General features: G+C 37.2%; 1 protein-coding gene across 1 annotated transcript in view; it reads left to right on the forward strand.

Annotated features, from left to right (window-relative positions):
* LOC139945864 (uncharacterized) overlaps positions 1-23,633 on the forward strand; it is an 85,783-nt gene that overhangs the window by 23,477 nt on the left and 38,673 nt on the right. The window contains exons 13-42 of the mRNA XM_071943362.1: positions 119-376; positions 1,214-1,486; positions 1,866-2,114; positions 3,497-3,742; positions 4,226-4,498; positions 4,673-4,915; positions 5,310-5,570; positions 6,128-6,400; positions 6,779-7,027; positions 7,513-7,758; positions 8,242-8,514; positions 8,689-8,931; positions 9,326-9,586; positions 10,144-10,416; positions 10,795-11,043; positions 11,529-11,774; positions 12,256-12,528; positions 12,703-12,945; positions 13,340-13,600; positions 14,158-14,430; positions 14,809-15,057; positions 15,543-15,788; positions 16,128-16,400; positions 16,585-16,827; positions 17,222-17,482; positions 18,034-18,306; positions 18,699-18,947; positions 19,672-19,917; positions 20,259-20,531; positions 20,718-20,960. Of these exons, the coding sequence (XP_071799463.1) occupies positions 119-376; positions 1,214-1,486; positions 1,866-2,114; positions 3,497-3,742; positions 4,226-4,498; positions 4,673-4,915; positions 5,310-5,570; positions 6,128-6,400; positions 6,779-7,027; positions 7,513-7,758; positions 8,242-8,514; positions 8,689-8,931; positions 9,326-9,586; positions 10,144-10,416; positions 10,795-11,043; positions 11,529-11,774; positions 12,256-12,528; positions 12,703-12,945; positions 13,340-13,600; positions 14,158-14,430; positions 14,809-15,057; positions 15,543-15,788; positions 16,128-16,400; positions 16,585-16,827; positions 17,222-17,482; positions 18,034-18,306; positions 18,699-18,947; positions 19,672-19,917; positions 20,259-20,531; positions 20,718-20,960 (7,722 nt within the window). The remainder of the gene's footprint in view (positions 1-118; positions 377-1,213; positions 1,487-1,865; positions 2,115-3,496; positions 3,743-4,225; positions 4,499-4,672; positions 4,916-5,309; positions 5,571-6,127; positions 6,401-6,778; positions 7,028-7,512; positions 7,759-8,241; positions 8,515-8,688; positions 8,932-9,325; positions 9,587-10,143; positions 10,417-10,794; positions 11,044-11,528; positions 11,775-12,255; positions 12,529-12,702; positions 12,946-13,339; positions 13,601-14,157; positions 14,431-14,808; positions 15,058-15,542; positions 15,789-16,127; positions 16,401-16,584; positions 16,828-17,221; positions 17,483-18,033; positions 18,307-18,698; positions 18,948-19,671; positions 19,918-20,258; positions 20,532-20,717; positions 20,961-23,633) is intronic.

Below are 23,633 nucleotides of genomic sequence, written 5' to 3' on the forward strand. Positions count from 1 at the left end.
TTTTGAGGATCAAGTAAGTTTTGAAAATCTATATACTATTTTTTCTGACCAAAATTGTACCAAGGAAATCAGAGTGCAAGGATGACAGGATTGGACTAAACTTTTTTTTTTTTCACAGATAATGAGTTTCCTGTGTTTCCTGAATGTCTTGATCTCACCTTCCCAACATCCCCGGGTGAACCGTCAGCTTATATCACCTATGATGTCCCAAATGCTATGGATAATTCTGGTAACCTCGTGACTGTTAATTGCATCCACGTAGCATTTGATGGAGCCTTGCTTTATCAAGGAGTACACCAAGTTGTGTGCATTGCCATTGATCAGGAGCATGAAGATAGTCCATCTACTGCTTGTATATTCAACATTACTATCCAAGGTAAGTGGACAAGGTTTTTTCTGTTAAGCCGTTTTGGGGGTTTTGGATTTGGTTGTGTCGGAGCCAAAATAATGTATATCTGAGAAGAAAGAAAACAAATTACATTAGGCATGAGTTTGAAATTGTCAAAACATTGTATCTTGCTGAAAGTAGCCCAGGATGTACACACAAAACTAGTACTGAGAGTGCTAAACAGGTGACTTGTTTATGAAACTTTTGAGTGGTAGGTCCCCGGTTTGATTTCAAATGCAAGCAAAAACTACAGCAGTTCCCCCTAGAAAAACTGGCCCCCCCTGTGCATTCATGAAATTTTGCCCCCAGTTTTTGGTACTAAAGATATGTTCAGTTTTCAAGAGTTCAGGAGAAAGGTTTAAGATAGGAGAAAACCTAATTGGATTGGAACATGAAAGGTCCTAGCCCCTGTTAGAATTTGAACCTCACAGATTAAATGCAGGGAGAGAAACCACTAAGTGCTAGTACAGGATTTTTTTACTGAACCTCGATTCCCACTGCCAGTGCCTACTAAATAAAATCCCCAGGATTCTTCCGGAGAATCTGTACCCCACTGCGCTTACCCATTGTCGTGTCGGACTTAGCGCAACTTTCCTGGGGAAAATGAACAGTTTGTATGCTAACCCTCTCATTCATCTCACTCAACACTACTCACAGTAAGGGTACCTGTTTCCCAACTAAGACTGGGACTCAAATAAAAGGGGGACTCGGTTAGGCAGGGAGGGCCCAGACTTGCACTTGGCTTCTAACAAAATGGCAGAGCATAGCTATGTACATGTAGGGTCTATAACTAAATGCCAATGGTAATTGTAAACCTTGTTACAGATATGGAATCGCCTAATATCACCTGCCCTAGCAATCTGACTGTATATACGGATTCCGGCAAGAATTATGCAACAGTTTCGTTACCAACGGAAGAGTCATCTGTCGACAACTCTGGATTCATCCCCATCATTGATGTCATTTATGACAGTATGATGTACAGTGTTGGAGATGATGTATTGTTCAACCTTTCGATGTCGCCACATATAGTGCAGTACTTAGCTACAGACAACTCTACTAACAATGCAACTTGTGATTTCAATATCACAGTTATAGGTAGGTGATTTACACTGTAAATACCATTTTACCATTCCACCATGACAGAGGAATCAACAAATGTGTTTAGGATCCCTGATTATTTTGAAATCAATTTGTGTTTACAAAAGCATCAATATATAAAATAGAAAACTGTTCTTCAGAGAATTATTTCTGTCTGAAATACTGTCAAATTTGAGGACATTTGAAAACCAGCATGTCATCAGCACTTTTTTTGATTACCAGATTTTTTGATTTAAGTATTTGTATGAATGTGCGCTTAATTTGTTATAAAAAAATTTTTGTTTTCAAACGTTGTTGAATTAAAGTTACATTTTTTATTTTTCAAGAACGAAGCATACATCCCTTTAAATTTGATTTATCCATGTTCCTTTGCCAGACAACGAAGACCCCATTTTGACGTGCCCAGAAAACGTTGAAATGCGTGTAACACACGGAGAGCTATTCGGCACACCAACATGGCCGCCGCCAGTCGTAACTGACAACTCCGGGGAAATTGATGTGATATCTGCATCCCATATCAATGGCACAAGCATGTTCAACCTCAATGTTATAGAAATTGTGGAATACAATGCTACAGATTATTCCGGCAATGTTGGCTACTGTAACTTCACTGTTCTTGTAATAGGTAGGTCAAATATTTTTTTTTTAAAGCAACAGTCATATAGATTAAAGACACTGGACACTCTTGGTAATTGTCAAAGACCAATCTTCTCACTTGGTGTATCGCAACATATGCATAAAATAACAAACCTCAATTGGATAACTATGAAAAAAAAATCCTTGTAACACGAAGTTGTGTGCTTTCAGATGCTTGATTTCGAGACCTCAAATTCTAAATCCAAGGTCTGGAAATCAAATTCGTGGAAAATTACTTCTTTCTCAGAAACTACGTCACTTCAGAGGGAGCCGTTTCTCAGAATGTTTTATACTATCAACCTCTCCCCATTACTCGTTACCAAGTTAGGTTTTATGCTAATATTTATTTTGAGTAATGACCAATAGTGTCCACTGCCCTTAAGGGAATAAAAGGGTATAGTGACTAGGTCTTAAACATCCGTTTAATACCGGCAGGGTCGTGGTCGTGCGATAACTACCCTTTTGTTCAAAAGTGTACTAATAAATAATAATAATTACATGCATTTATATAGCGCTTAATACCGGGTTTCTAGGCGCTGAAAAAATGGAAAATCTGGAAAATTTGAAAATCTGTCCAACAAATCAAGTAACATTTCAATTTCTGACTTGGCTCCTGCGAAGAGTCAAAGTTGCATTGACGCTCAACAGTTCAGTGTACGCGCGCATGAAAGGTTTTGGAAGGAAAGGTAAAAGTCACATGGGAAAGGTTCAGCTGAATACAGTATCTACTTGCTGAGAAAATGGCAAAAATCTGTCACAGCATGTTCACCTTAATGTTGAATCGATCCATGTTAAGTTAGTGACAGCGGGTACCAACCATAATACTTTGATTAGAATCCTTTCTTAAAATAATTACCACTAACTACAACTGTAATGCTTCTCACCAGGACCCAATTTCATAAAGCCTGTATTAAGCACAAAACTTTGAATGTGCGAGTATTTTGAGGGGCTCCTGATGATGATTAGAGCAAGCTAGTTAGAATGTTAAAACCAATTAAGAACTTACTCTGCGGTAGTGAAGTTTACAAAGAGAAGTCCCCTCGATCCACTAAAGCTTAAGTCGTAGTCACAGTTAATTTTCTACCTTCCACCCAGTAGTAACTGAGAAGTCTCCCATATACTGAAAATCTACGTCACGGTAGAAGAGAAGTCTCCTGAATACTGAAAATATACTTTGATCTGCAGCAGTGGCAAGAAAAGTTTTCAAAAGAACATAATCTACCCAGCAAGTACACGTAGATAACCACATAGTGTTACCGCAAACCAAATATACATTGATACCTCACCATGCAATGCCTCAAATCCCATATACTCAGGAGCGCGGTACAGGATGAGGCAGAAATCTTATCAATGTTTTGTTTTGGTTTCTAGACGATTTGCCACCTATGCTGGCCTGTCCAGCCAATCGAACAGATCCAACAGAGTTCAACAGTTCCTTTGCCATTGTCTACTGGGACCTGCCGACAGTGATGGAAAACACCCCAGCTATGGTTGATCTGACATCAGACGTGGATAATGGCACTTCAGTCAACCTCGGTGACACGCTGACAGTCACCTACACTGGCACTGACGCTTCAGGAAACAATGCCACTTGTTTCTTCCAAGTCACTGTCAATGGTATGTAAGGGTCATGTCACATGAGGCACTTTACAGGCAACCGGTTTCAGGCAACCTCCAGGGAGAGAATCCATTCACATAGGATAAGAACTGTCATATAAGCTAAAGTAGTAGTCCCAGCCAATTGTCTTCCTTCCACCAAGATAGTAGTTAAAAGCAGGACAGTTCTTTTCAGAACTGAGAAGTCTCCTGAACAAAATCCGAGAAAAAAAAAACTCTGCGGTAGTACAATATATAGCAAGACGGTAAAAAAAAAACCTCTACCTGGCAAGTACATGTAGATACACACATGGTGATACTGCAAACCAAATATTATATATTGATACCTCACCGAGCAATGCCTCAAGAAACAAGTAGTCCAACCTGATTCCATACTGTAGAAATTCAAAAGGATAGATTTCTGCAGACAAATCTTGCTGAGTTTTTTCCACTGTGTTTATATTTTATACAAGTAAAGTCGGTCTGTCAAACATTTCTTTCCAGATACCGAGCCTCCACAAATTGATTGCCCAGCCAATCAAACAATTACTACAGATCTTGGTCAGGACTTTTCTACATTTGCTCTGCCTCCTGAAGCCTATTCTTACGATAACTCTGGAGACTCACCCACCATCACAATAGAATTTGATAATTCAGTGTTTAACGTCGGTGAAAGCGCTACGTTCAGTTTGGAAACGTCTACACATCTAGTGTTGTACATTGCTACGGATGCTGCCATGAACAATGCTACTTGTTGGACCAACTTCACTGTAATAGGTACATTGGATTTTGTTTTGATTTGATTTTCTTTCTAGATAGCTGTTATTACACAGATAGGGCCCAGGCCTTATATGGAATACATATATGTATTCCATTATAAGGTCGAATCAAAAATAAGTTAAAAATTGTAAAATTATTGCTGAATATTTGTTGTCTTTTACCAATTTTCAGATAAAGAGGCTCCAAACATAACATGTCCTGAAAATATAGTCAATAATACTGAACCTGGTTTACCAAACGCCACTGTCGTCTGGTCTGAACCTATTGTCACAGACAACTCTGGACAGGACGTCACATTCTTGGGAGATGTAAATTCAGGATCTACCTTCGACATTGGTTCCCATCTTGTGATCTATAACGCAACAGATAGCAGTAACAACATTAACTATTGCAACTTCACCATCGAAATTATAGGTAAATATTTTCTTATCAAATCTGTGACAACCCACACATGATGATGCATAGTATATATGTGTATGGCACTCTTCAAGTTTACTTTCAAATACTCAATATATTGCACTTTCACTGTTACTATTTTTAGCTCAAGTATGAATGGTTAAATCTTTCCATAAAAGTACAATATTGGATCAGCGAATAATATTTATTGGTTTCATTATTGAAACTCATTCATTCTAAAGTTCCAACCAGTGCTGATCCTTCAGAGAATTGTTTTCTTCTAAAAACTCACTGAATCTTAAAATCATACCAGTATCAATCCTCAAGAGTTAGATTTCTAAGGCACATTTTCGCTCATATTATTATTATTTTTATTATTAAAAAACTTTATGATGTGATGTTTTCCCTTCAGATAATGAGCCTCCTGTGTTTGAGAGTTGTCCGGACCTCAACTTTTTCACATCTGTTGGTCAACCCACGGCGTATGTTACCTACAACGTCCCTACTGCCACAGACAACTCTGGTGGCCATGTGACTGTAAATTGCCCCTCTGTAATGTTTGATGGAGAGTATCTTCCAATTGGTCTTCATGAGGATGTAGTTTGTATTGCGATAGATCAAGATAGTCCAGACGGTCTGAATTCAATATGCTTGTTCAACATTACTGTACAAGGTAAGGTATTTTGAATGCAGTATTATTATAGACGGTAATATCAGTTCTGTATTCACATCAATGTTACAAAGTGTTTCATTTTATTATGAATAATTTGTTCGTCTTTTTTGTATTTTTTCTTTAAGGGTCATATCGTTTTATTGCCATTACATTCTTTTTGTAATTTTTTTAATCAACTTTGAAGGTCATATCATCTGGCCTTTTGTTATACATGTGTTTTGGACTTCATTGTCTTCATATTCAAGGATCATATCTTCTGGCTAACTTTGACCTAGGACTCGGTAGTACTTAAAATCAGACAAAAGGGGCCGAGGACTTGTTAGAACTTAAACTCAGACAAAAGGGGACTGTAAGACTCAGTGGGTAGGACTCAGAACTCAGACAGCAGGGAAGAAAGAACTTTACGACTCACATTTTTAACGACACATGCCTTGTGAGACACACACAATGTATGTTTGTACAATTTGACTCCCAAATAATGACAGATCATATTTGCAAACGACATCAGTGCAAAAACTATAACGCCAATGGTATGGTACTTGTAAACCTTGTTACAGATATGGAATCGCCTAATATCACCTGCCCTAGCAATCTGACTGTATATACGGATTCTGGCAAGAATTATGCAACAGTTCCGTTACCAATGGAAGAGTCATCTGTCGACAACTCTGGATTCATCCCCATCATTGATGTCATTTATGACAGTATGATGTACAGTGTTGGAGATGATGTATTGTTCAACCTTTCGATGTCGCCACATATAGTGCAGTACTTGGCTACAGACAACTCAACTAACAATGCAACTTGTGATTTCAATATCACAGTTATAGGTAGGTGATTTACACTGTGAAAACCATGACAGAGGAAACAACAAATGTGTAGGATCCATTATTTTTTTGAAATCAATCTGTGAAAGAATGGAAAGTACATTATACTTTTTGGAGGTGAGACAAACTATTTCCCATTCTTAGTTTTCAAAAGCACTCAATTCATCAAATTATTAAACAGAAACCTGTTCTTCATGTAATTAATTCTGTCTGAAATACTATCAAATTTGAGGACATTTGGAATCCAGCATGTCATCGTCACTCTTTTTGATTGCCAGATTTGGAATAAGTATGTGTTTGAATGTGCGTTTCATTTGTTTTGTTCAAAAACGAAGCATAAAACATCCCTTTAAATATGATTCATCTATGTTCCTTTTCCAGACAACGAAGACCCCATTTTGACGTGCCCAGAGAACGTTGAAATGCTCGTAACACATGGAGAGCTATTCGGCACACCAACATGGCCGCCGCCAGTCGTAACTGACAACTCGGGGGAAATTGATGTGATATCTGCATCCCATATCAACGGCACAAGCAAGTTCTACGTCAATGTTATAGAAACTGTGGAATACAATGCTACAGATTATTCCGGCAATGTTGGCTACTGTAACTTCACCGTTCTTATAATAGGTAGGTCAAATATTCATTTTTTAAGGCAACGGTCATAGATTGATGTTTTTCAGTCAACGTAATCCTATCTTATGGGAAAATATTTTAAAGAAAGACACAATAAAAGTCACATGTGAAATGTTCAGCTGAATACAGTATCTACTCGCTGAGAAAACAGCAAAAAAACTGTCACAGCATTTTCCATCCATAAGTAAGGTTGACAGAAGCTATCAACCAAATTGCTTTTATATGAATCTTTTGATAACATTATTTTTACTCTCAACAAGAAGTCTCCCAAATACTGAAAAATCTACTCTGATCTGCGGCAGTAGCAAGACAAGTTCCAAAATGAACATAATCTACCCATCAAGTAGATACCAACTTAGTGTTACCGCAAACCAAATATACATTGATACCTCACCATGCAATGCCTCAAATCCCATATACTCAGGAGCACAGTACAGCATGAGATTGAAATCTTATCAATATTTTGGTTTGTTTTCTAGACGATGTGCCACCTATACTGGCCTGTCCAGCCAATCGAACAGATCCAACAGAGTTCAATAGTTCCTTTGCTATTGTCTACTGGGACCTGCCAACAGTGATGGAAAACACCCCGGCTATGGTCGATCTGACATCAGACGTGGATAATGGCACTTCAGTCAACCTCGGTGACACGCTGACAGTCACCTACACTGGCACTGACGCTTCAGGAAACAATGCCACTTGTTTCTTCCAAGTCACTGTCAATGGTATGTAAGGGTCATGTCACATGAGGCACTTTACAGGCAACCGGTTTCAGGCAACCTCCAGGGAGAGAATCCATTCACATAGGATAAGAACTGTCATATAAGCTAAAGTAGTAGTCCCAGCCAATTGTCTTCCTTCCACCAAGATAGTAGTTAAAAGCAGGACAGTTCTTTTCAGAACTGAGAAGTCTCCTGAACAAAATCCGAGAAAAAAAAAACTCTGCGGTAGTACAATATATAGCAAGACGGTAAAAAAAAAAACTCTACCTGGCAAGTACATGTAGATACACACATGGTGATACTGCAAACCAAATATTATATATTGATACCTCACCGAGCAATGCCTCAAGAAACAAGTAGTCCAACCTGATTCCATACTGTAGAAATTCAAAAGGATAGATTTCTGCAGACAAATCTTGCTGAGTTTTTTCCACTGTGTTTATATTTTATACAAGTAAAGTCGGTCTGTCAAACATTTCTTTCCAGATACGGAGCCTCCACAAATTGATTGCCCAGCCAATCAAACAATTACTACAGATCTTGGTCAGGACTTTTCTACATTTGCTCTGCCTCCTGAAGCCTATTCTTACGATAACTCTGGAGACTCACCCACCATCACAATTGAATTTGATAATTCAGTGTTTAACGTCGGTGAAAGCGCTATGTTCAGTTTGGGAACGTCTACACATCTAGTGTTGTACATTGCTACGGATGCTGCCATGAACAATGCTACTTGTTGGACCAACTTCACTGTAATAGGTACATTGGATTTTGTTTTGATTTGATTTTCTTTCTAGATAGCTGTTATTACACAGATAGGGCCCAGGCCTTATATGGAATACATATATGTATTCCATTATAAGGCCGAATCAAAAATAAGTTAAAAATTGTAAAATTATTGCTGAATATTTGTTGTCTTTTACCAATTTTCAGATAAAGAGGCTCCAAACATAACGTGTCCTGAAAATATAGTCAATAATACTGAACCTGGTTTACCAAACGCCACTGTCGTCTGGTCTGAACCTATTGTCACAGACAACTCTGGACAGGACGTCACATTCTTGGGAGATGTAAATTCAGGATCTACCTTCGACATTGGTTCCCATCTTGTGATCTATAACGCAACAGATAGCAGTAACAACATTAACTATTGCAACTTCACCATCGAAATTATAGGTAAATATTTTCTCATCAAATCTGTGACAACCCACACATGATGATGCATAGTATATATGTGTATGGCACTCTTCAAGTTTACTTTCAAATACTCAATATATTGCACTTTCACTGTTACTATTTTTAGCTCAAGTATGAATGGTTAAATCTTGCTTTAAGAGTACAATATTGGATCAGCGAATAATAGTGATTAGCTTCATTATTGAAACTCATTCATTCTAAAGTTCCAACCAGTGCTGATCCTTCAGAGAATTGTTTTCTTCTAAAAACTCACTGAATCTTAAAATCATACCAGTATCAATCCTCAAGAGTTAGATTTCTAAGGCACATTTTCGCTCATATTATTATTATTTTTATTATTAAAAAACTTTATGATGTGATGTTTTCCCTTCAGATAATGAGCCTCCTGTGTTTGAGAGTTGTCCGGACCTCAACTTTTTCACATCTGTTGGTCAACCCACGGCGTATGTTACCTACAACGTCCCTACTGCCACAGACAACTCTGGTGGCCATGTGACTGTAAATTGCCCCTCTGTAATGTTTGATGGAGAGTATCTTCCAATTGGTCTTCATGAGGATGTAGTTTGTATTGCGATAGATCAAGATAGTCCAGACGGTCTGAATTCAATATGCTTGTTCAACATTACTGTACAAGGTAAGGTATTTTGAATGCAGTATTATTATAGACGGTAATATCAGTTCTGTATTCACATCAATGTTACAAAGTGTTTCATTTTATTATGAATAATTTGTTCGTCTTTTTTGTATTTTTTCTTTAAGGGTCATATCGTTTTATTGCCATTACATTCTTTTTGTAATTTTTTTAATCAACTTTGAAGGTCATATCATCTGGCCTTTTGTTATACATGTGTTTTGGACTTCATTGTCTTCATATTCAAGGATCATATCTTCTGGCTAACTTTGACCTAGGACTCGGTAGTACTTAAAATCAGACAAAAGGGGCCGAGGACTTGTTAGAACTTAAACTCAGACAAAAGGGGACTGTAAGACTCAGTGGGTAGGACTCAGAACTCAGACAGCAGGGAAGAAAGAACTTTACGACTCACATTTTTAACGACACATGCCTTGTGAGACACACACAATGTATGTTTGTACAATTTGACTCCCAAATAATGACAGATCATATTTGCAAACGACATCAGTGCAAAAACTATAACGCCAATGGTATGGTACTTGTAAACCTTGTTACAGATATGGAATCGCCTAATATCACCTGCCCTAGCAATCTGACTGTATATACGGATTCTGGCAAGAATTATGCAACAGTTCCGTTACCAATGGAAGAGTCATCTGTCGACAACTCTGGATTCATCCCCATCATTGATGTCATTTATGACAGTATGATGTACAGTGTTGGAGATGATGTATTGTTCAACCTTTCGATGTCGCCACATATAGTGCAGTACTTGGCTACAGACAACTCAACTAACAATGCAACTTGTGATTTCAATATCACAGTTATAGGTAGGTGATTTACACTGTGAAAACCATGACAGAGGAAACAACAAATGTGTAGGATCCATTATTTTTTTGAAATCAATCTGTGAAAGAATGGAAAGTACATTATACTTTTTGGAGGTGAGACAAACTATTTCCCATTCTTAGTTTTCAAAAGCACTCAATTCATCAAATTATTAAACAGAAACCTGTTCTTCATGTAATTAATTCTGTCTGAAATACTATCAAATTTGAGGACATTTGGAATCCAGCATGTCATCGTCACTCTTTTTGATTGCCATATTTGGAATAAGTATGTGTTTGAATGTGCGTTTCATTTGTTTTGTTCAAAAACGAAGCATAAAACATCCCTTTAAATATGATTCATCTATGTTCCTTTTCCAGACAACGAAGACCCCATTTTGACGTGCCCAGAGAACGTTGAAATGCTCGTAACACATGGAGAGCTATTCGGCACACCAACATGGCCGCCGCCAGTCGTAACTGACAACTCGGGGGAAATTGATTTGATATCTGCATCCCATATCAACGGCACAAGCAAGTTCTACGTCAATGTTATAGAAACTGTGGAATACAATGCTACAGATTATTCCGGCAATGTTGGCTACTGTAACTTCACCGTTCTTATAATAGGTAGGTCAAATATTCATTTTTTAAGGCAACGGTCATAGATTGATGTTTTTCAGTCAACGTAATCCTATCTTATGGGAAAATATTTTAAAGAAAGACACAATAAAAGTCGCATGTGAAATGTTCAGCTGAATACAGTATCTACTCGCTGAGAAAACAGCAAAAAAACTGTCACAGCATTTTCCATCCATAAGTAAGGTTGACAGAAGCTATCAACCAAATTGCTTTTATATGAATCTTTTGATAACATTATTTTTACTCTCAACAAGAAGTCTCCCAAATACTGAAAAATCTACTCTGATCTGCGGCAGTAGCAAGACAAGTTCCAAAATGAACATAATCTACCCATCAAGTAGATACCAACTTAGTGTTACCGCAAACCAAATATACATTGATACCTCACCATGCAATGCCTCAAATCCCATATACTCAGGAGCACAGTACAGCATGAGATTGAAATCTTATCAATATTTTGGTTTGTTTTCTAGACGATGTGCCACCTATACTGACCTGTCCAGCCAATCGAACAGATCCAACAGAGTTCAATAGTTCCTTTGCTATTGTCTACTGGGACCTGCCAACAGTGATGGAAAACACGGCGGCTATGGTCGATCTGACATCAGACGTGGATAATGGCACTTCAGTCAACCTCGGTGACACGCTGACAGTCACCTACACTGGCACTGACGCTTCAGGAAACAATGGCACTTGTGTCTTCCAAGTCACTGTCAATGGTATGTACGGGTCATGTCACATGAGGCACTTTACAGGCAACCGGTTTCAGGCAACCTCCAGGGAGAGAATCCATTCACATAGGATAAGAACTGTCATATAAGCTAAAGTAGTAGTCCCAGCCAATTGTCTTCCTTCCACCAAGATAGTAGTTAAAAGCAGGACAGTTCTTTTCAGAACTGAGAAGTCTCCTGAACAAAATCCGAAAAAAAATACTCTGCGGTAGTACAATATATAGCAAGACGGTAAACAAAAAACTCTACCTGGCAAGTACATGTAGATACACACATGGTGATACTGCAAACCAAATACTATATATTGATACCTCACCAAGCAATGCCTTGAAACAAGTAGTCCAACCTGATTCCATATTGTAGAAATTTAAAAGGATAGATTTCTGCAGACAAATCATCTTGCTGAGTTTTTTCCACTGTGTTTATATTTTATACAAGTAAAGTCGGTCTTTCAAATATTTCTTTCCAGATACGGAGCCTCCACAAATTGATTGCCCAGCCAATCAAACAATTACTACAGATCTTGGTCAGGACTTTTCTACATTTGCTCTGCCTCCTGAAGCCTATTCCTACGATAACTCTGGAGACTCACCCACCATCACAATAGAATTTGATAATTCAGTGTTTAACGTCGGTGAAAGCGCTATGTTCAGTTTGGAAACGTCTACACATCTAGTGTTGTACATTGCTACGGATGCTGCCATGAACAATGCTACTTGTTGGACCAACTTCACTGTAATAGGTACATTGGATTTTGTTTTGATTTGATTTTCTTTCTAGATAGCTGTTATTACACAGATAGGGCCCAGGCCTTATATGGAATACATATATGTATTCCATTATAAGGCCGAATCAAAAATAAGTTAAAAATTGTAAAATTATTGCTGAATATTTGTTGTCTTTTACCAATTTTCAGATAAAGAGGCTCCAAACATAACGTGTCCTGAAAATATAGTCAATAATACTGAACCTGGTTTACCAAACGCCACTGTCGTCTGGTCTGAACCTATTGTCACAGACAACTCTGGACAGGACGTCACATTCTTGGGAGATGTAAATTCAGGATCTACCTTCGACATTGGTTCCCATCTTGTGATCTATAACGCAACAGATAGCAGTAACAACATTAACTATTGCAACTTCACCATCGAAATTATAGGTAAATATTTTCTCATCAAATCTGTGACAACCCACACATGATGATGCATAGTATATATGTGTATGGCACTCTTCAAGTTTACTTTCAAATACTCAATATATTGCACTTTCACTGTTACTATTTTTAGCTCAAGTATGAATGGTTAAATCTTGCTTTAAGAGTACAATATTGGATCAGCGAATAATAGTGATTAGCTTCATTATTGAAACTCATTCATTCTAAAGTTCCAACCAGTGCTGATCCTTCAGAGAATTGTTTTCTTCTAAAAACTCACTGAATCTTAAAATCATACCAGTATCAATCCTCAAGAGTTAGATTTCTAAGGCACATTTTCGCTCATATTATTATTATTTTTATTATTAAAAAACTTTATGATGTGATGTTTTCCCTTCAGATAATGAGCCTCCTGTGTTTGAGAGTTGTCCGGACCTCAACTTTTTCACATCTGTTGGTCAACCCACGGCGTATGTTACCTACAACGTCCCTACTGCCACAGACAACTCTGGTGGCCATGTGACTGTAAATTGCCCCTCTGTAATGTTTGATGGAGAGTATCTTCCAATTGGTCTTCATGAGGATGTAGTTTGTATTGCGATAGATCAAGATAGTCCAGACGGTCTGAATTCAATATGCTTGTTCAACATTACTGTACAAGGTAAGGTATTTTGAATGCAGTATTATTATAGACGGTAATATCAGTTCTGTATTCACATCAATATTACAAAGTGTTTCATTTTATTATGAATAATTTGTTCGTCTTTTTTGTATTTTTTCTTTAAGGGTCATATCGTTTTATTGCCATTACATTCTTTTTGTAATTTTTTTAATCAACTTTGAAGGTCATATCATCTGGCCTTTTGTTATACATGTATTTTGGACTTCATTGTCTTCATATTCAAGGATCATATCTTCTGGCTAACATTGACCTAGGACTCGGTAGTACTTAAAATCAGACAAAAGGGGCCTAGGACTTGTTAGAACTTAAACTCAGACAAAAGGGGACTGTAAGACTCAGTGGGTAGGACTCAGAACTCAGACAGCAGGGAAGAAAGAACTTTACGACTCACATTTTTAACGACACATGCCTTGTGAGACACACACAATGTATGTTTGTACAATTTGACTCCCAAATAATGACAGATCATATTTGCAAACGACATCAGTGCAAAAACTATAACGCCAATGGTATGGTACTTGTAAACCTTGTTACAGATATGGAATCGCCTAATATCACCTGCCCTAGCAATCTGACTGTATATACGGATTCTGGCAAGAATTATGCAACAGTTCCGTTACCAATGGAAGAGTCATCTGTCGACAACTCTGGATTCATCCCCATCATTGATGTCATTTATGACAGTATGATGTACAGTGTTGGAGATGATGTATTGTTCAACCTTTCGATGTCGCCACATATAGTGCAGTACTTGGCTACAGACAACTCAACTAACAATGCAACTTGTGATTTCAATATCACAGTTATAGGTAGGTGATTTACACTGTGAAAACCATGACAGAGGAAACAACAAATGTGTAGGATCCATTATTTTTTTGAAATCAATCTGTGAAAGAATGGAAAGTACATTATACTTTTTGGAGGTGAGACAAACTATTTCCCATTCTTAGTTTTCAAAAGCACTCAATTCATCAAATTATTAAACAGAAACCTGTTCTTCATGTAATTAATTCTGTCTGAAATACTATCAAATTTGAGGACATTTGGAATCCAGCATGTCATCGTCACTCTTTTTGATTGCTAGATTTGAAATAAGAGTGTGTATGAATGTGCGTTTCATTTGTTTTGTTCAAAAACGAAGCATAAAACATCCCTTTAAATATGATTCATCTATGTTCCTTTTCCAGACAACGAAGACCCCATTTTGACGTGCCCAGAGAACGTTGAAATGCTAGTAACACATGGACAGCTATTCGGCACACCAACATGGCCGCCACCAGTTGTAACTGACAACTCGGGGGAAATTGATGTTGTATCTGCATCCCATATCAACGGCACAAGCAAGTTCTACGTCAATGTTATAGAAACTGTGGAATACAATGCTACAGATTATTCCGGCAATGTTGGCTACTGTAACTTCACCGTTCTTATAATAGGTAGGTCAAATATTCATTTTTTAAGGCAACGGTCATAGATTGATGTTTTTCAGTCAACGTAATCCTATCTTATGGGAAAATATTTTAAAGAAAGACACAATAAAAGTCACATGTGAAATGTTCAGCTGAATACAGTATCTACTCGCTGAGAAAACAGCAAAAAAACTGTCACAGCATTTTCCATCCATAAGTAAGGTTGACAGAAGCTATCAACCAAATTGCTTTTATATGAATTTTTTGATAACATTATTTTTACTCTCAACAAGAAGTCTCCCAAATACTGAAAAATCTACTCTGATCTGCGGCAGTAGCAAGACAAGTTCCAAAATGAACATAATCTACCCATCAAGTAGATACCAACTTAGTATTACCGCAAACCAAATATACATTGATACCTCACCATGCAATGCCTCAAATCCCATATACTCAGGAGCACAGTACAGCATGAGATTGAAATCTTATCAATATTTTGGTTTGTTTTCTAGACGATGTGCCACCTATACTGGCCTGTCCAGCCAATCGAACAGATCCAACAGAGTTCAATAGTTCCTTTGCTATTGTCTACTGGGACCTGCCAACAGTGATGGAAAACACCCCAGCTATGGTTGATCTGACATCAGACGTGGATAATGGCACTTCAGTCAACCTCGGTGACACACTGACAGTCACCTACACTGGCACTGACGCTTCAGGAAACAATGCCACTTGTTTCTTCCAAGTCACTGTCAATGGTATGTAAAGATCTTGAACAGTTCTTTTCTTTCTGAACTGAGAAGTCTCCTGAACAAAATCCGAAAAATACACTCTATTGTAGAACAATATATAGCAAGACAGTAAAAAAAAACTCTACCTGGCAAGTACATGTAGATACACAATTAATGATACTGCAAACCAAAAATAACATATTGATTCCTCACCAAGCAATGCCTCAAGAAACAAATAGTCCACCCTTATTCCATACTGTAGAAATTCAAAAAGATAGATTTCTGCAGACGAATCATCTTATTTTTTTTCTCACTGTGTTTATGTTTTATACAAGTAAAGTTGTTCTGTCAAACATTTCTTTCCAGATACGGAGCCTCCACAAATTGATTGCCCAGCCAATCAAACAATTACTACCGATCTTGGTCAGGACTTTTCTACATTTGCCCTACCTCCTGAAGCCTTTTCCTACGACAACTCTGGAGACTCACCCACCATCACAATTGAATTTGATAATTCAGTGTTTAACGTCGGTGAAAGCGCTATGTTCAGTTTGGGAACGTCTACACATCAAGTGTTGTACATTGCTACGGATGCTGCCATGAACAATGCTACTTGTTGGACCAACTTCACTGTAATAGGTACATTGAATTTTGTTCTGATTTGATTTTCTTTCTTGAAATTGCCTTAAAAGTAATCGGTAATCAATAGCTATTATTACACAGATAGGGCCCAGGCCTATTGTATTGCATTAAGGCAATTCAAAAATAAGTTAAAAATTGAAGAATTATTGCTAAATATTTGTTGTCTATTTCCCATTTTCAGATGAAGAGGCTCCAAACATAACGTGTCCTGAAAATATAGTCAATAATACAGACCCCACTTTGCCATATGGCACTGTCGTCTGGTCTGAACCTATTGTCACAGACAACTCTGGACAGGACGTTACGTTCTTGGGAGATGTAAATTCAGGATCTACCTTCAACATTGGTTCCCATGTTGTGACCTATAACGCAACAGATAGCAGTAACAACATTAACTATTGCAACTTCACCATCCAAATTATAGGTAAATATTTTCTCATAAAATCTGTGACAACCCACACATGATGATGCATAGTATTTGTGTATGGCACTCTTCAAGTTGACTTTCCAATATTCGATATATATTGCACTTACACTGTTACAATTTTTAGCTAAAGAGTGGATAAAATCTTTCCATAAAAGTACAAGATTGGATCAGCAAATAATAGTGATTAGCTTCATTATTGAAAATCATTCATTCTAAAGTTCCAACCAATGCCGAACCTTCAGAGAATTGTTTTCACCTAAAAACTCACTGAATCTTAAAAACATACCAGTATCAATCCTCAATAGTTAGATTTTGAAGGCACATTTATTTTCGCTCATATTATTATTATTTTTATTACTAAAAAACTCATGATAATATGTTTTCACTTCAGATAATGAGCCTCCTGTGTTTGACAGTTGTCCAGACCTCCACTTTTTCACATCTGTTGGTCAACCCACGGCGTTTGTTACCTACACTGTCCCTACTGCCACAGACAACTCTGGTGGCCATGTGACTGTAAATTGCCCCTCTGTAATGTTTGATGGAGAGTATCTTCCAATTGGTCTTCATGAGGATGTAGTTTGTATTGCGATAGATCAAGATAGTCCAGACGGTCTGAATTCAATATGCTTGTTCAACATTACTGTACAAGGTAAGGTATTTTGAATGCAGTATTATTATAGACGGTAATATCAGTTCTGTATTCACATCAATGTTACAAAGTGTTTCATTTTATTATGAATAATTTGTTCGTCTTTTTTGTATTTTTTCTTTAAGGGTCATATCGTTTTATTGCCATTACATTCTTTTTGTAATTTTTTTAATCAACTTTGAAGGTCATATCATCTGGCCTTTTGTGTTATTTTGGACTTCATTGTCTTCATATTCAAGGATCATATCTTCTGGCTAAATTTGACCTAGGACTCGGTAGTACTTAAAATCAGACAAAAGGGGCCTAGGACTTGTTAGAACTTAAACTCAGACAAAAGGGGACTGTAAGACTCAGTGGGTAGGACTCAGAACTCAGACAGCAGGGAAGAAAGAACTTTACGACTCACATTTTTAACGACACATGCCTTGTGAGACACACACAATGTATGTTTGTACAATTTGACTCCCAAATAATGACAGATCATATTTGCAAACGACATCAGTGCAAAAACTATAATGCCAATGGTATGGTACTTGTAAACCTTGTTACAGATATGGAATCGCCTAATATCACCTGCCCTAGCAATCTGACTGTATATACGGATTCCGGCAAGAATTATGCAACAGTTTCGTTACCAATGGAAGAGTCATCTGTCGACAACTCTGGATTAACCCCCAGTATAGATGTCATTTATGACAGTATAATGTACAGTGTTGGAGATGATGTTTTATTCAACCTTTCGATGTCGGCGTATCTAGTGCAGTACTTAGCTACAGACAACTCTACTAACAATGCAACATGTGATTTCAATATCACAGTTATAGGTAGGTGATTTACACTATAATTACCATTTTACTAATCCACCATGACAGAGGAAAAAACAAATGTGTAGGATCCCTGATTATTTTGAAATCAATCTGTGAAAGAAGGGAAAGTACATTATTATTTTTGTCGCTGAGATAAACTATTTCCCATTCTTAGTTTTCAAAACCACTCAGTTCATCAAATTATTAACCAGAAACCTGTTTTTCAGAGAATTATTTCTGTCTGAAATACTGTCAAATTTGAGGACATTTGAAAACCAGCATATCATTGCACTTTTTTGATTACCAGATTTGGAATAAGTATGTGTATGAATGTGCGCTTAATTATTATTTTTTTAAACGAAGCATACAACATCCCTTTAAATTTGACTTATCCATGTTCCATTTGCCAGACAACGAAGACCCCATTTTGACATGCCCAGAAAACGTTGAAATGCGTGTTACACATGGAGAGCTATTTGGCACACCAACATGGCTGCCGCCAGTGGTAACCGACAACTCGGGGCAAATTGAAGTTGTATCTGCATCCCATATCAACGGCACAAGCATGTTCTATGTCAATGTTATAGAAACTGTGGAATACAATGCTACAGATTATTCCGGCAATGTTGGCTACTGTAACTTCACTGTTCTTATAATAGGTAGGTCAAATATTAATTTTGTTTTAAGGCAATGGTCATAGATTGAAGTTTTTAGTCATGGTAATCTTGTTTTATGGGCAACATTATAAAGAAAGACAGAATAAAAGTCACATGTGAAATGTTTAGCTGAATACAGTGTCTACTCGCTGAGAAAACAGCAAAAAACTGAACAGCATTTTCCATCCATGTTCAGTAAAGTGACAGAAGGAATCAACCATATTGCTTTGAAAGAACCCTTTTGATAAAATAATTTTTACCATCAACAACTGCAATGCTTCTCACCAGGACCCAATTTCATAAAGTCTGTAAGCACAAAAGCTTGAATGTGCGAGTATAACTCCAGGACCTCCTCTATGATGACTAGAGCAAGCTAGTCATAACGTTGAAACCAATGAAGAACTCACTCCGCGGTAATGAAGTTAAAGAGAAGTCTCCTGGATCCAATAAAGCAAAAGTAGTAGTCCCGGCCGATTTCCTACCTTCCACCCAGGTAGCAGTTAATAAGCAGAACTAAGAAGTCTCCCAAATACTGAAAATCTAATCTGCGGCAGTAGCAAGACAAATTCTCAAAAGAACATAATCTACCCAGCAAGTAGATACCAACTAAGTGTTACCGCAAACCAAATATGCATTGATACCTCACCATGCAATGCCTCAAATCCCTTATACTCAGGAGCACAGTACAGCATGAGATTGAAATCTTATCAACGTTTCTTTATTCTAGACGATGTGCCACCCATACTGGCCTGTCCAGCCAATCGAACAGATCCAACAGAGTTCAACAGTTCCTTTGCTATTGTCTACTGGGACCTGCCGACAGTGATGGAAAACACCCCAGCTATGGTTGATCTGACATCAGACGTAGATAATGGCACTTCAGTTAACCTTGGTGACACGCTGACAGTCACCTACACTGGCACTGACGCTTCAGGAAACAATGCCACTTGTTTCTTCCAAGTCACTGTCAATGGTATGTAAAGATCTTGGACAGTTCTTTTCAGGACTGAGAAGTCTCCTGAACAATATCCGAAAAACTACACTCTATTGTAGAACAATATACAGCAAGACAGTAAAAAAAAAACTCTACCTGGCAAGTACATGTAGATACACAATTAATGATACTGCAAACCAAATATAACATATTGCCTCCTCACCAAGCAATGCCTCAAGAAACAAGTAGTCAAACCTGATTCCATACTGTAGAAATTCAAAAGGATTGATTTCTGCAGACGAATCATCTAGCTGAGTTTTTTTCTCATTGTGTTTATATTTTATACAAGTAAAGTTGTTCTGTCAAACATTTCTTTCCAGATACCGAGCCTCCACAAATTGATTGCCCAGCCAATCAAACAATTACTACAGATCTTGGTCTGGACTTTTCTACATTTGCCCTACCTCCTGAAGCCTATTCCTACGATAACTCTGGAGACTCACCCACCATCACAATTGAATTTGATAATTCAGTGTTTAACGTCGGTGAAAGCGCTATGTTCAGTTTGGAAACGTCTACACATCTAGTGTTGTACATTGCTACGGATGCTGCAATGAACAATGCTACTTGTTGGACCAACTTTACTGTAATAGGTACATTGGATTTTGTTCTGATTTGATTTTCTTTCTTGAAAATGCCTTAAAAGTAATCGGTTATCAATAGCTGTTATTACACAGATAGGGCCCAGGCCTATTTTATTGCATTAAGGCCAATTCAAAAATAAGTTAAAAATTGAAGAATTATTGCTAAATATTTGTTGTTTATTTCCCATTTTTCAGATGAAGAGGCTCCAAACATAACGTGTCCTGAAAATATAGTCAATAATACAGACCCAACTTTGCCATATGGCACTGTCGTCTGGTCTGACCCTATTGTCACGGACAACTCTGGACAGGACGTTACGTTCTTGGGAGATGTAAATTCAGGATCTACCTTCAACATTGGTTCCCATGTTGTGATCTATAACGCAACAGATAGCAGTAACAACATTAACTATTGCAACTTCACCATCGAAATTATAGGTAAATATTTTCTCATCAAATCTGTTACAATTACCCACACATGATGATGCATAGTATATGTACATGTATATAGCAGTCTTCAATTTTACTTTCCAATAGTCACCAATTACTGCACTTTCATTCACTGTTACAATTTTCAGCTCAAGTATGAAACAGTTAAGAGTCAGTTCAGGTAAATAATTGACATAGTTGCTCACGGTCAAAAAATGAATTTTTTTTATACTTTGTGGGTGGAAGGGCCTTGGGGTGCAAGTAAACAAAATTGCATTTTCAATTCTATATATAGCCCGTTGCCATGGTAACGGCTCATTTTGTTTTTTGGCCATTTTAGGCCGATTTTGGGGTCTGAAAAACTGGTTTTTAGCTCATATTTACAACTCCACCCCACCAAAATGCAAAATTATTTCAACAAACCTTTTATATCACTACAAAGTATTATCCTTTGCCTTCCTTGAGAAAAAAAATTATTGCTTTAAATATTACCCTTGTGCTATTTTTGCATCATGCATTACAGTATGTTTTTAGAACTTGCAAAATCGACATTTTTACCCTATTTTTGGACCCCAAAATGTCAACTTGCCAGGGGTCTCAGAAAATTTTCCTTTCGGCTGTGATTAGCGCCAACATTGGTCTTTCCATATCTGGTGTCAAAAACTTGGGCAATTGTATCCTGTTGTGACAGTACTGCCTCAAAACTATACTTTTTTCCCCAAAACGTGAAAAATGCCTTTTTAAGGGTCTTTTCACATAATATCGACATACGTGTCTATGGTAAAAAAAAAAGGAATATTTTTCTTATACTTTGTGGATGGTAGGGACTTGGGGTCCAAATAAACAGCATTTACATTTCAAATCATAATATAACACGTTGCCATGGTAACAGTTCATTTGTGTTTAGGCCACTTTAGGCCGATTTTGGGGTCTGAAAAACTGTTTTTTTTAGTTAATATTTACAACTCCACCCCACAAAAAAACAAAAATATTTCATAAAACCTTTTACATCACTATACAAAGTATCATCCTTGGTTTTACTTGAGACAAAAAAATATTGCTATAAATTTTACCCTTGTGCCATTTTTAGAACGTGCATTAGAATATGTTTTTTTGAACTTGCAAAATCAACATTTTTACCATATTTTTTGCCCTCAAAATTTCATTTTTGTCAGGGGTCTCAGAATATTTTCCTTTCGGGTTTGATCAGGGCCAAAATTTGTCTTTTTATTTCTGGTAAGAAAAACTCGGGCAATTGTATCCTGATGTAACAGAACTGTCTCAAAAATAAACCCTTTTCCCCAAAAACATAGAGAAATGCATTTTGAAATATTTGCTTCATTTTGAATTTATAACATTAAGAAGTTAGTAATAATTCCATCAATCTGGCAGCTTTTCATAAGCACTCTGTAGGCTTAGTGCATTACCAAACATTGATCAGGACTTGTTGATGACCTAAATCTTAGAATTTGCCCCGCCCCGGCCCCGGCCCAATCATATTTCTTGACATTGCATAAAAAAAAAAAAGTTTTGTGAACAGCACCTCTTTTTTGAAAGTCACATTTTTTAATTCCCCTCGCACATAAAGCAAGTTTGTATTGTCTTAATTGTTTATTGGTTCTCAGAATATTTCCCTTTTGGTTGTGATTGGGCTATCATTATGGTTTGCATGTCTGCGGGGGAGAAACACTTTCGTTTATTGTATCCTGTTGTGACACTTCTGCCTCAAACATGGTAATTTTTCCAAAAACAATAAAAATGCATTTTGAAGTTATCCCTTAGTTTGAATTGATAAAAAACAAAAACGAGCATGCCTGTTAAAAAAATATGGCACCGTTTCCATGCTCTTTAGGTAACATATAAAAAGTTTATAACAATGCTTTGCCACTGAGAGTTCTTGTTTTGTCATGACTACTTTACCTAGTTGTACAGGTATGATTCACATTGCAAGAAGAGAAGTAGTGCGAAGAGCATTCTTTACTATTCTTGTTTATACATGGCCTTATAACAGTCTTCTTGGTCCCCTGCCCGCTACCAAACTAAACATTTTCATCCCTATCAGAACAAAGAGGCTCTAAAAGTGAGCAAGTACTGTGTCCAAAGTATCTAAATGGCCATTCACCTTCTTTGGCCTTCTGTAAGCAGTTCCCCCATCCATGGTGGGGTTCCTTGCAATTGTACTGTTGCAAACAATAAAAGAGTTGGTTTATTTAACGTGATAAACAATTCAGCAGGTAATGTTTGACAATGTTTTTTGTTGATAGTTCTCAGAGACATATATAATAATTATGAACTAGTAAGATAGTGAATGGAAAAAATAATCAAACTAGCCTGAATAAACTTTTGTCACTGCAAATGCATCTTACTTATTTATGTTGAGCAGGTGCAAGTATTTACAACTTCTTTCAATGTTGTTTCATTAAAGGAACACGTTGCCTTGGATCGGTCGAGTTGGTCTTTGAAAAGCGTTTGTAAACGTTTATTACAAAATGCATATGATTAGAAATATATTTTAAAAGTAGAATATAATGATCCACACAAGTATCACTCAAAAACATCTTTCTAACCATGCATTTTATAACAAGTGGTTACAAACGCATTTCAAAGACCAACTTGACCGATCCCAGGCAACGTGTTCCTTTTAAATGATCTCTTACGCTCATCTTGCAAATCGTTAGTATC

This window comes from Asterias amurensis, chromosome 13 (assembly GCF_032118995.1).
Source record: "Asterias amurensis chromosome 13, ASM3211899v1".
Taxonomy (NCBI): Eukaryota; Metazoa; Echinodermata; class Asteroidea; order Forcipulatida; family Asteriidae; genus Asterias; species Asterias amurensis.